This window comes from Passer montanus, unplaced genomic scaffold (assembly GCF_014805655.1).
Source record: "Passer montanus isolate IOZ18808 unplaced genomic scaffold, ASM1480565v1 scaffold13, whole genome shotgun sequence".
Classification (NCBI taxonomy): domain Eukaryota; kingdom Metazoa; phylum Chordata; class Aves; order Passeriformes; family Passeridae; genus Passer; species Passer montanus.
This window is the reverse complement of record NW_024359832.1, coordinates 3,217,095-3,229,928: the sequence shown is the minus strand read 5'-3', so window position 1 is coordinate 3,229,928 and position 12,834 is coordinate 3,217,095. Positions and strand designations below refer to the sequence as shown.

General features: G+C 35.1%; 1 protein-coding gene across 13 annotated transcripts in view; it reads right to left on the bottom strand.

Annotated features, from left to right (window-relative positions):
* Window positions 1-12,834, bottom strand: part of FRYL (FRY like transcription coactivator) — a 158,986-nt gene that overhangs the window by 18,061 nt on the left and 128,091 nt on the right. For 12 of the 13 annotated variants that reach the window (XM_039699154.1, XM_039699155.1, XM_039699149.1 and 9 more), the window contains 7 exons: window positions 12,547-12,744; window positions 11,195-11,356; window positions 10,832-10,906; window positions 9,493-9,669; window positions 6,661-6,864; window positions 5,645-5,812; window positions 1,531-1,784 (listed from right to left, as the gene is read on the bottom strand). In XM_039699154.1, the coding sequence (XP_039555088.1) occupies window positions 1,531-1,784; window positions 5,645-5,812; window positions 6,661-6,864; window positions 9,493-9,669; window positions 10,832-10,906; window positions 11,195-11,356; window positions 12,547-12,744 (1,238 nt within the window). The remainder of the gene's footprint in view (window positions 1-1,530; window positions 1,785-5,644; window positions 5,813-6,660; window positions 6,865-9,492; window positions 9,670-10,831; window positions 10,907-11,194; window positions 11,357-12,546; window positions 12,745-12,834) is intronic. The other variant, XM_039699153.1, reaches the window with a different exon arrangement.

Sequence of the window (12,834 nt, the reverse complement as noted above, 5' to 3'; positions counted from 1 at the left end):
AGGCACCAAACATCCAATAAAATATCAAACTACACATTAATCAATGCTACTATTTCCAATCATTAAAATAATGATTAACCTAAAATATTCTGTATTAGAAGGGATGATACATGTTGACATTTCTTCTTGTATAACGGTATGTAGGCAGCACAAATATGTGTAGGAGGATTCCAAATATACAGATAGTTTATTAAAATAATCTTTTAAATCACATACAGTTTTTCTCTATGAAAACTGCCTCATCCACAACAGCACTAAGTACATCTTAAACAAGACTTAAACATGTCTTAAACAAGAAATATTGGTGCTGGTTTTAGATCTCTTTATTTTAATATCACAAAGCTCAAAAGCTAAGACAAATCCCTTATGATTATCATCTGTAAGCAAAGCTTCAAAAAAGATTTTCAGGTATTTCCTAACTAGTGTACCAATGCTTTCACCTCTGTCACTCTTTAGACTAGAGCTATGGGGTTTTTCATTTGCTTGCTTAGTGTAAATAAAATAAAACCATGAGGGATTGTTCAGTTGCAGATGAGGAACTAAACTGCTCTTAACTGGTACTAGCCATGAAGTCTCATAAGGCACATACAGTAGGTCATGTATGGGATCACAAGAGCTAAGTTTCTCTGTCTCTCTCAGTAAAACCTTCCCAACCAACTGCTTTTGTATGTCCTGTTGTGCTCTTTTCTGAAAAAGCCTCCTTAAGAGACCTCTCTGAAAGATGTCAAGTCTATATTCCTATATATACCAAGTTTCTCTATTATTCAATCTAAACTTCTGAACAAATTTTAAATATGAACAAGCCTATGATCAACTTGGAATTTTTTGTTTTGATTTGTGGGTTTTATTTGTTTGTTTGCGGTTGCTTGTTCCTTTTCCTTCCTTCTTAGACTGTTACTTCCAGGGGACTTAAGAGTTTCACTTTAAATATGATTCAAACAGCTAGGACTAACTTTAACTTTTCATCTCAATAGTAATTTTTGCTCTCCTTATTAAAATGAAAAAAATGTTATTTTGCTTTAAAATGTCTTAGAAATATACAGGAGACTTATGAACCTTAATAATGAAAACAACCCTTGAGCAAATTCAAAGAAAAACTGACCTGACTTCTACAGGGGCTTTGATTTAAAAAAAAAAAAAAAAAAAAAATTTCTCCCTGTTTTTTTCATGTCTTTGGTGCCACTAAGTCAGAGCAGTTCAAGAGCTTTTCTCTTTTATACTGTTTGCAGCTAACTTTTCACATTTCTGTCCTACTGATGGTGAAGAAAAGTGCTAATTTCTTTTATTTCAGAATTCTCATATTTTCCTGCACAACTGTTTACCTTGTACCAGAAGCAATTGCTGAAAAAAATATTGAGTTTAGTTGCTGTAACATGCAAAACTGATCAACCCTTATTTCAGATATGCAAACCATCGTTTTATATTTTTGTATTATGGGATTAATGGAAATCTCCATACCATAGAAAAGCCTGTTTGATAATGCACTGATAACATGTAATTTCTGTTATTTATAACAAGTATTAATCTTACCTAGACAAACCAGAGAAGTCAGCTTCTTCTTCTTCACATCTCTCGTCTAGCTCTTTCAAAGCAAGAGTGACATCCTCTTCACAGACAGATTCAGAATAGCTTTCAGGAGCTGCTGCCTCTACCAGTTCTGGGGTCTCTTCCAGCTCCAGAGACTCGTGACAGACCAGACAGTCTTGCTGCTCATGTAGTAGGTACGACCCAGTGTCTTCACTGGCAGTGCTGACCTGTTCATCCCTTACTGCTGAACCTCCTTCCTGTGAATCACACACCCTTTCATCAGTATTACTGTCAGGGCCTATGTATTCTTATCAGTTTTTATTATGGTAAACTAACAGTTACAAAAGATTATTTACAAATATTTACTTTAACTATTCAGGTCTTTGGCTCATTCACAGAGTTTTACTTGGGCAAAGACAGGCAGCCGATTTGTAATGTTTATAACTCCTGGTAAACATTAATATCCTAGAATGTGACTTATGTAGAGCAAATATAATTTCTCAGATACATTTAATTAAATCTGTTAGAGAATACTGAAAGAAAAATATGCACACAGACTCAAACTTACTGAGATCAAACAAACCCAAGGCTTTAATGTTTTGCTTTTCTAGGTAAGCATCAAAATGACTGCCTTTGGAGTCTAGAGCAAGTATCAGAATACTTTTTCTCCTTTCCACTCTCCATTTTAACAAATTTCTAAAGCATAACTACTTAGCAACAGTGTAATAGATAAACAGTGGAAAAGGGACATTCCACTGTTTATTATTTTGCCATTACTACTAATATGGGCATCTGTAAGGGTTTTACCCTGAATCTCTAAATGGAGTCTTTCATCAACAGGCAATTACAGAGAGAGGATAATTAAACTCATGTAGGTAATATTAAAACAACCCTTTCTCCCTTCCTCCATTACCATTATTATATTCGTTAACATCACTATATTGCACAGACGAATTAATATTCAGTTAATTTATGATTAATTAATTTGAAACCTTTATACTGGATTTCTCTGTGGAATAAAAATAACACTTGCTATTTCCTACAGACACAAATTGCCACACATTTTTATTCTTAGTATGCTGGTCTTCCTCTACTGGCATATCCAAAACTGGTCAAGGAGCCTCTAAACATACACATCACAGCAGTTGAAACAGATCCTCTGACAGATTAAATAACTGTATACATATTAGAAAAGACAATTCAGCTTTAAACAGAACCACACAATTTTCTTTCAGACTGATCCTTACCAAATCTCACTTTCACTATGGTACTCCTCAATGTGACACTGCTGCCATTTGACACAGCTAGTGACTTCACTTCTTATGCCTCTTTTGTTAAAGTAAAACCTGGAAATTTTTTTCACAGAAGAGTCATTTTGTCCTACCAAGCAGCTGAGGCACATGGGAATGCAGTACACTTTTACAAAAACTCAACAAAATACTTTGGGTTGAACCAATGGTCCATTTCTGTTACAGATGCTAATATAGGATACAGAGTTGCACTGATCATGACTGGTAAATACACACATGAGAGATGCACTTTTTGAAAATATGTTTATTATTAGTTAATAAATTTAAAACCAAGTTTAAGTCTTCATAGTGCCATGACTCCTGATTTCGTTTTCAGTGTGTCATTGGATATTACTACCAGTCTGGATATTCCTTAAGTATCTTAAAAAGCTGATTTATATAGTTATATGGTTACCAATGCCACAGAACCTTGGAAAAATTACTTCTACTAAACCACTCCCTCACAATTCTACAGTGCAAGTGAGTAAAATAGAGAATCACTTTAGTCAGAAACTTTCATATGCATAAGCTTGTAAAACTTATTTTTGAACAAAATTATTCTTCTCAGATGGACAGTAAATTCTCAACTGGAATGTGAAATACCTTTTATGCATTTTCTAGGAATCAGCCAAATATATTTAAGTAAACTATTAATTTAAATACCGCATTCCTATGAGACAAACAAGGAACTAACAACTCATCTAACCAGCACACTCCTGTTTATGAATGGCTTATTCAATTTTTCTCATACTGTCTTAGATAACTTTGATATATACTTATTTATATTAAAAACATTTTGATAGCTGACAGTTGGCATATAATGAAATGCTTGTGCTGAGAGAGCTTTATATATAAAGTACAGGAGCACAGGAAAAAAACAACTGCCCTATGCTACAAGTTGTACAGTGTAAGTATTCAGAACAAAACCAGTTTTACTATTTTATAAATATTTCAAGATGAGTCAAGAGTGTGTGTATTTTAAAGGTAATTCTGATAAAAGGCATAAGGCCAGCTCACTTTTTGAACAACAAAATCCAACCAGATAGCTAAGTCTTGTAGAGTAATAACTTTGAATTGTGCTTGAAGAAACCTGTGTATTTGTCCAAATCTCATATTCTAACAAGCACAAAATAAACCTGGAACACATCGTATCTAGTGAATGCATGGGTATGTAGTGGTTTTTTTATATACAGCAATTTGTTCTGAATGCTGCCTAGTCATGGAATTATTTTACAGCACAGTTTAAATAGTTTCAACAGTTCAAAATTACAATGGTGGTTTTTTGTGTGAATATTTTCACCTGTATTATAGCAGTATATAGTGATTTTATAAAGGGAGCTGTAGAAGAACAATGAATTCTAAGGGTAGTCTCAGAAAGACCTATGAAAATGTAAAAGTTAGTTACAGTTCAGGATGTATCACATGCCAACAAGGGAGAAGACAAAAGTTTTTTGTGGTGAATTTCATTCTATAAAATCCCAGCTTAGATATATTGCTTCTTGCTTCTGACATCTTAGCATAAATCATCTATTCTGTGTACAAAAAGTTCACCCAGATTAGGTGTTCTTCCTCAAACAAAATTATTTTGGATCAAAAATGCATGTGGTAGATAAGCACAAGAAGTGATAACAATTTGTTTGACAATCTAAGCACAGGTGCTCTGCAACACCTGAGACAATTTATCAACACCAGTGTAATTAAACACTTTTTTTTTTTTAAAGCACATAGATAATCTTAATGGGAAAATAGAAAAACTGTGGGGGAAAGTATTTTATGAGCATCACAATATTACACCTGTAAAAGGTGAGGGTATTATCACAGGAAATCAGCCACTCTCCCTTTATTAGACTCTTTTTCTTCATTAAACATTAGCTACATCTGTGCTCTGCCTGCTAGTAAGCGCAGTTTTTCTAGTAGCAAACAGGTAAACTAGAACCTTCAGAACTTGAACTAGTCAGGAGATTGTTTAAACCAGGTTGGCTGAAGACTCATTCTAGTGTCAACAGTGCACTCACTGGTTAGTCAAAAACACATAGGAACAGCTTAATTTTCTGGAATACTCAATAAAACTGCATGCATAGTTAAAGATGGGATTTGCTAACTATATGCAAATAAAAATAAGATTGCTAGTAGCATAAATAATTTTAAATTAAGAGATAAAAAGTCCACCTAAACCAAGCCACTTGGAGAAAAATTGTAGCAGATGACTGTTTTAAATTAGGTGTGTCTTTTTAAATTTTAAATGATTCAAATGTTTGAAAACACAATAAACTGAAGTACTCACAGATTTGCAGGCGGCCATTAGCTTGAAATCTGTCTCAGTCCACATGGGCCTTTCCAAAAAAGTATACCACTAGCATCTGTAGTCCTTACTAAAGGATTATTTAATGGAACCAACTGCTAACACAGCTGACCTGAGGTTTTATTCCCATATAGCACCAATCACAACCCAAAGAAAGCAAATAATAAAAAGGGGGGGACAGGGGGAGGGAAATATAAAAGTATTGGAAAGAAAATGTCGCTCAAGAAGGATTTCAACCATATCAAGTAAAAGCATTTTGAATATCAGCCTGTTTCATTCTGCACCATGAAATGATCATGATCAGCCCTTCAGGAATATTTTTAACCTGTGGTAAGTTCCCTCAGTCCATCCAAGTCTCCATGCTGAGGGAACATTTTGTAAGAACACACCAACAGGTTAGAAATATTAAAAGCAAATCAACTAATCAGTGTAACAGATGAAAATTCAGTTGAAAAGAAAGCCAAAGTTGCTACTGAAACTAGAAGGAGCCCAAATCAGCCATGCACCAGCCCACATTTCTCCCCACCTCAGGCAGCTGGTTGCTAGAGTTATCTAGAGAAGCCTCCAAACTTGGGGTCTCAGTTCTGATTTGAAGCACCTCTTCTGTTCCCACACTGCTAGTGGAATCTTGAGATTGAAGTGATAAACCAGCATGATCTGACACTGTTTCATCTATGGCAGAATCACTGATTAACTAAGATAAAAAAGAAAGAAACAAAATTTTTCAAGGGAAACACAAACTGAAGGTAAAGAATACATTAGTTTTGAAATAGGTTGTTTCAGTGTTATTAGCTATTTGAATTTATTCCCATATGATGAATTTCACAGCTTTACACTAGAACTATTACAAAGCATCACATGCATTTCTGCAACATTTCACTTTGAAAAGAAGCTTTTCCTTTAAGGAAAATTATTTTCTTTGTTTTAGAAATTCTTTTTGCTAGACTGAAACCCTTGAAAAGCAGAGCATTTTGTTGGGAGCAACATTCATACAAGCTTTGCCTACAGTCTGAAAAGCAACATAGGCATCAAGCTGCTCCCCATCTAGTCAACTTTTTCTTAATTTCATTTATGTAATGCAGAAAGACTTCTGAGTGCCCAGCATTCTTGATTTTCCTACATTATATGCACACAGGTTTCAAAATCCATAATTAATTTAGCAATTTTTGTGCTTAGATGTTCATATGACCACTTAATGCTCTTGATTTTATTTAGTATTTGGAGTGTTTTTTTGATCTAAAAATCCAGATACATACTTTATATATGAGATGCACTTTTGTGCTTATATTTAAAAAATATAAGTGTAAAGACACTAAACAATTAATAGTGTACTAAAATTATAAATATAAAATTATAAAATATGTACCACCAATGTAATAAAGTAACTTTCTTCCTTCATTGATGGTGTTATGAAAAAGCTTAGCCACATTAACTTAGTTCCTTACTATGTCAGTTAGACTGAAAGTGTGAGCCACATTTATCTATTAAATGTCCTAGGGAAAGCTTAAGTTCTCAGATTTCTTCCACAGAAAAACAACCTACCATCTGTGAACGAGACAGTATCTGACTTGCAGTCAGTGCTGCTTCTTCTTCTGAAGACTCATCAGTATCCTCCTGGTTGGTCAAGTTCAAGCTGGGTGTGCTACCAGAGTACTGGCACTCCTGAAGGGACGGTGTGTCTCCTTTGTCAATGCTGTCCAGAGAGCGCCTGCGAACGCCCCAGTTGAAGTTGTCCATGCTTTCACCCTGTAATAAAAAAGTTTGCACACATCTGGTATGTACAAGTTTCAACATAATTAAGTTAATACACAAATGAGACAGAGAAAACATGAGTACTGAATGCATCATGAACAGAGTTTCAATCAGCCCTTTAGTTTTATTAAAATTTTAAGTACCTTGGTAAATGCTTGTAAATAAAATATATGGCAAAGGAAGTAGAAATATTTTGAATATCTTCTTGGAAAGTATCTCAATATGTAATCTAGAACTACATCAGTATTGATTTTATAATCTGACTAAAAAGTACAAACACATCACAGACAACAACAGATGAACAAGCCAGGGCACCAGGCTGCAACTTACCTGCAGCTCCTGGTTAGCAAAAAGGAAAACACATATAATTAGAAAGAACGAGGACAAACACTTAAAGATACTCTAGAGCCAGGGAAAAATGTTTTATTACATAGGATTTGCCAACAGTAAAAGACTGATTCAAGCTCTGGAAAAAGCTTTAGTCAAAAAGCTAGTATTTAAAATAATGTCTTTTTCTAATGAGAGTAAAAAAAACAACAAACTGACGACAAAACACTAAAATCAGCATGCTCATGATACATTTGCTCTAGCATAACATGTAAAGCAACTGTTCCAACAAACATTGATGAAGTTCTTTAACTAACACACATGAATCTATACTGACCACATCCAACTGACAAAACACTATCAACAATAATTATATACAGGGTGTAGAAAAGATGATTTGTCTGTAACTGTTTTACCAGCTACTTTGTATCAGTTTTATAAAGTGCACCCTGAATACCAACAGCTGAATCCATTCTCTTTGTGCATTTTCAAGCTGAGATATTTGGGTTTCAAATAGCCATCATACTAAGTGACATCCATATCTTAAAAACACTGTTCTTTTAATTCACAAGCACAATAATGATCTTTGATTTTCTCAAGCACTTAATCAACCTTCAACAATTCAGCTAAACAATATGGAAAACCTGGTGAAGTTCACTGGTCTACAGTTTCTGTAACACCACATCCAGCCCCAAACACAGCTCCAAAACTGCCCTAACAGAGTATCTCTTGTGGTGACTTAAGAAATCACCATGACCCATTAAATATGCAAACTAAACATTTTGTAAGCTCTTTCTCTCTTGGTGATTTCTTTTTCTCAAAAGAGGATGAAAAGTTATGAAAAAGCAAAATAATTTCAAGTACAACAAAGTATACTACTACTCTGGGCTGAAGCACTTAAGTTTATTCTGGATACTACTCAGATGTTAATGTAAAAGCCCCAGTTCATAATGCTGACATTTAATTATTAGCAATATAAAGAACTTTCTATATTTTTGGTGAAAAAATAAGCCAGAGCTCTTATACCAAGTGCACAATTTATACATAACGCCCTAAATCTCTACTATCTGTGGTCTTATTTTTTTTCTCTAGTACAGCACTACATGTTGCATTCAGGCAAGTAATAAAGAAGAAAATGTCTTTTCTTAATTATGATCTGCCATTAAAAAAGCACAGAAAATGAAGTTAACCTTTTAACTTCATTTGGTGAAGTTTTCAACTTCTGCCATCCCATCTGCCAATTCCTGTCTAGTGTTAAAATAATGTTTTAATACTGCTGAGACTCAATTCTGAACTTATATTCAATACAGGAAATGGTGTCTGAATAGTGTGTGGCTACATCTATGCAACAGACCATAATAAGCCTGTACTTTTCCTAGAAGGTGCAAATACTGGCTGAAGTGAAGCAATACACAGGCAGCAGGAGGAAAGTGAGATAAAACTAAAGAATTGGGGGGGGACCTGTGAAGAGGTCTAGATAAATCAAGAGAAGAACAATCAGTGTTTAGATTAGTAGATATTCTTAGTAGCTTGTGAACTCATGACCAGCAAGGATTTCCATTACTAATTCAATAGTTTGCACAGATTGTAACAAAACCACTGCAAGGAACCATAAAACATTTGACTTTTTCCTTCCAAGTCCTTTTATAGTCATACTTTATGCTTCAGCACATTTTGATCTGAAGCATTTTATTGATCTGAACAAGTAACAGTTGTTAACAGAATCTTCACTATTTCTCAATACTTAATTTTGTTTTACCTTCCCTCTCTCTTTTTGACAGGAGAAGTAGAGGAATACAAGAACTGCAATACACCAGATATAATGTAAAAGTCAAAGCAAGCAATTATAGAGAGCAAGGCAATTTTATATAATGAGATAGTGTGTCATACTTTGAAAGCCTTTCATCAAGTTCTCAAAATCCAGAAACGTATCAGAAACAATGATTATGCCATTTTCTTAACACACGGTTCCATAATTAAGTTTTCTCCTGCATGGTACCTGGGTGCTCATGCTGACATTGGCTTACACTGTACTATCACTTCCCTTTCAGACAGTCACTGAAACCCCTCCAAAAAAACCTCAACTCTTCCCTCCAAAACCAGCCAACAATTTGCAACAACTTAGCCCTGCAAAGTTTTTGGCCCAGATTTCTCTATCTGAGCTCTATCATGTCATAATTTCTTCTGAATTGGATTAGCTAGTAGGGCTGCCAATTCCCTAGAATTGCACCAACACAACCTTATTTTTAAAATGCTCTCAAATGGAAATACACAGAAGAAACCCCAAGGTCTCACCTCCGCATCTTCCAATTCAACATCTAAAAAGTCAAAGTCCTTAAAAACTCCAAATTGTTGTTCACTGGTGTTGTCTTCTACAGTCACTTCCTCCTCTTGAATCACTTCTTCTGTTGCTGAAATTAGACTAGTTTGTTGCTCTCCAAGTTCTAAGTCTTCATTAGAAGAAAACACAACCTGCAGATATAGGTAAAAACAGAAGTAAAAACTCCCAATTTCTGTAACTCCAAAAGTCACCTATCCTGCTTCCTGCCATTTAATGGAATTGTGGCAGGCAGCGTGACTACCCCAGTACTGGTAACACTTTGCTTCGAGACTAGCTGGATTTTAAACTACATCTTTAAATTAGTGGTATCATTCTCTACTTAATGTAATTAAGTTACAAATATATAAATAGGGAAAACTATATCACCCAAACTTCATTTTCATAACCACACTATCAGTCAAATTTAAGAACAAAAGAATCCATCATAATAATCATATAACATAATAATCATATGACACAGACCATATTGTTTTCACCTACAAACTTCTGTGGAAGGACTGTACACCTTAAAAGGGATCCAAGACTGAGCTCCTGTGGCCTTCACAACCACCACAATTGTCAATATTCTGTATATTTCTATACCCTGTTTTTTAATCTCACCAGTTCCAGCTTTCAGGCATCTATTTTTATTTATTTTACCTTCTTGCACTAGATTCAAGATCCTTCTCCCACCAGTATTTTCCTCAGGCAAGAACTTTTATGACACAAAAAAAAAATATGTTCTAGATAGGCTATCCACTTTATTTTAAAAGCTGTCAATGCCATCACCACCATCAAGCATAGTATGCCAGTGGGGTTCTTTATACAGAAGTAAAACTATCAACCTATTTTTACTCAACAGTTAGGACTACTGTTCTTAAAAATAACCATGCTTCAAGATATATGACCCACTGGTTATTTTCAATGTATTCTATGTTATTTTTAAATAAAAATATTTCAGTAATTTAGTATTTTTAGTATTTTTTTTCAACACCCTCACAGTCCTCAGCTACTGCTACCCTTTCACTCAAAAGCATCTGTAATGGACTAGGTAGAGATTTAGTCAGAACAGGGGAGACCTAGTTCAATTATCTTTTCTAGCCAAGACAACCATGCCCACTGGAGGCCTTGAGGAACTAATAGTAATCCATTACTTCTGATTCTTCTTTTTAATCTTTCAGTTGCATTTGTGAACTGCTGAACCAAAACTAGATTGTCCAAATCCACTGTTCATAACTTCACCAACAACCAAAAATGCAATAGCATTCTGCTAGGTGAGTTCAAAAACCAAAACAAACCACCATCACCACTTACCGAAGGATTCTTGGGAAGACCAGAATCTGGACCACACAAAGAAAGCACATTCATTAACTTCTCCCTAGTCCTTCTCTGAAAAATATATCACAGAAATTCACATAGCATGGCAGCTGCTGGAGGTGCAGGTTAAAATAGAAAACATTTGCACTTTCAACTAGTCATATTGCATATTGACATCCTCTAAAAACAATCTTAAAATTGTTTACTTTTCACCAGTATCAGCTTTTAGTTTATGCCATATTAATTTACTGTTTTGCTACGACATAATACAGATTTCAAATAACACTTCAATGCATTTTTTTAACACATTCATAAACACTGTCTCTAATATATGTATAGAGTGTTTGAGGCACAATGTACCTGAGATGGCTGTGGTCTCTTCCAGCTGACAGGAACCAGTGCATTTGAATTGGAGCCTGATGAAGTTGAAGAAGTGCTCCGGGTCACAGCAATGACTTTTGGCTTCCCATTTCTACCAGCTGCACTGTGTTGATCACCATATTTATTCCCAATAATTGGTGTCTAGCAAAGACAACAAACACTTTCTTAAAATTCAAATCTATATTAGTAAAGACTACATATTTGACTTTAGAATTTAGCATTATATGAATTGTAGGAGGGTTGGTCTGCTTGTAAGCATTCTGTACAACCCATGTCTAACCCACTGAGCCTTGGTTCACTGGGAAATACAAAGCTGAATACTTGTATCCTGTTCAGCAAGGGCCATTCTGCCCACTTGTGTGGCACTAAATTATGCACATTTTATGCTGACAATCCAATTATATTTTAAAACACACTTTAAAACCAAATGTGTTCTCAGTTTAAAAGATGCAAAGCTTCTCTGTAGAATCATTCCTGACATGAACAAATTGTTTTCACCAACTTCACAAACACAAACTTCTGAAAAAACAATGATCAAATTCAACTCTTTTGACAGCAAATGCCATCTGTGGGAATTTATCCTGTCTCTCAATTACCTGTATGCCCTGAAACTTCACTAGTGAATGTACTTGCTAATTTAAGTAACGTTCCTAAGACATCTATATCTCCTATCATTATCTAGGGTTAGCTTCAACCAGGGGCTTGCTCTTCTGATCATTTATAAAGTTTCTACAATTTTCATGTCTCTACATACACATTACACTGCAGCCACTTGGCCATGCTCCCCTTTTCAGATGTAGAATAAGTATCATTGGTGGTGGGGGTGATATTTTTAACCACAGGAGGTTTCCCTCCAATTGTATCCCTCTTACACTGAATTTCCTACATGTTGTATCCAATCCCATCCTCTGAATGTCCTCCCCCATCCAAATTCATGCCAAAACTGGAGTACAGGGTTTTAATCCTCTCAGCCCTTGAATGCACATCCTTTCATTTGTTGAAAGCATGGTATGTTCAGCTGCAAGTAGCAGCCAGCTGCATTGTCTGCTCTCTGACACAGATGAGATACCCTTGAGAATAATCTTACTGACTTTTACTAATTACCTCTCCAGACAGTCAAAAGGGGAAAAAGGCAAACAAACATCATAAAAGAATTTTAAATTTATCCTCCAGCATGACTCTCATTTACAAGTACATAAAACTTCAGTCTCTGCCATTCTTAAAAATTGTACTTATTCAAAAACATGTAAATGTAGAAGGGTAACAAAAAATAGCACCTGAGTTTGTAATAGCAAGTCATAAGTGCATTGTCATCTAAATATAATAATTACCTCTGATATATCAAAATGAAAATCTAAGGTCTTCCCAGGTAGCTCCTTGGAGACATTATTAAAAATTTTCGTGAAAGAGATTTCCGGAGAACCTATGTCACCTCCATAAGACTTTGGAATATCATTAGGCACAACAAGGCTTGCTGACCGAGACACCACCAGTTTCAAAATATTAAGGGCTTCCTTCCAATATGGACTCTGAAGAGAACACACACAAATGACACAACAATCCCTTCAACCAAGACAGCAATTTTTATGTACGGTAGCATTTTGCAGGAATCCTCAACC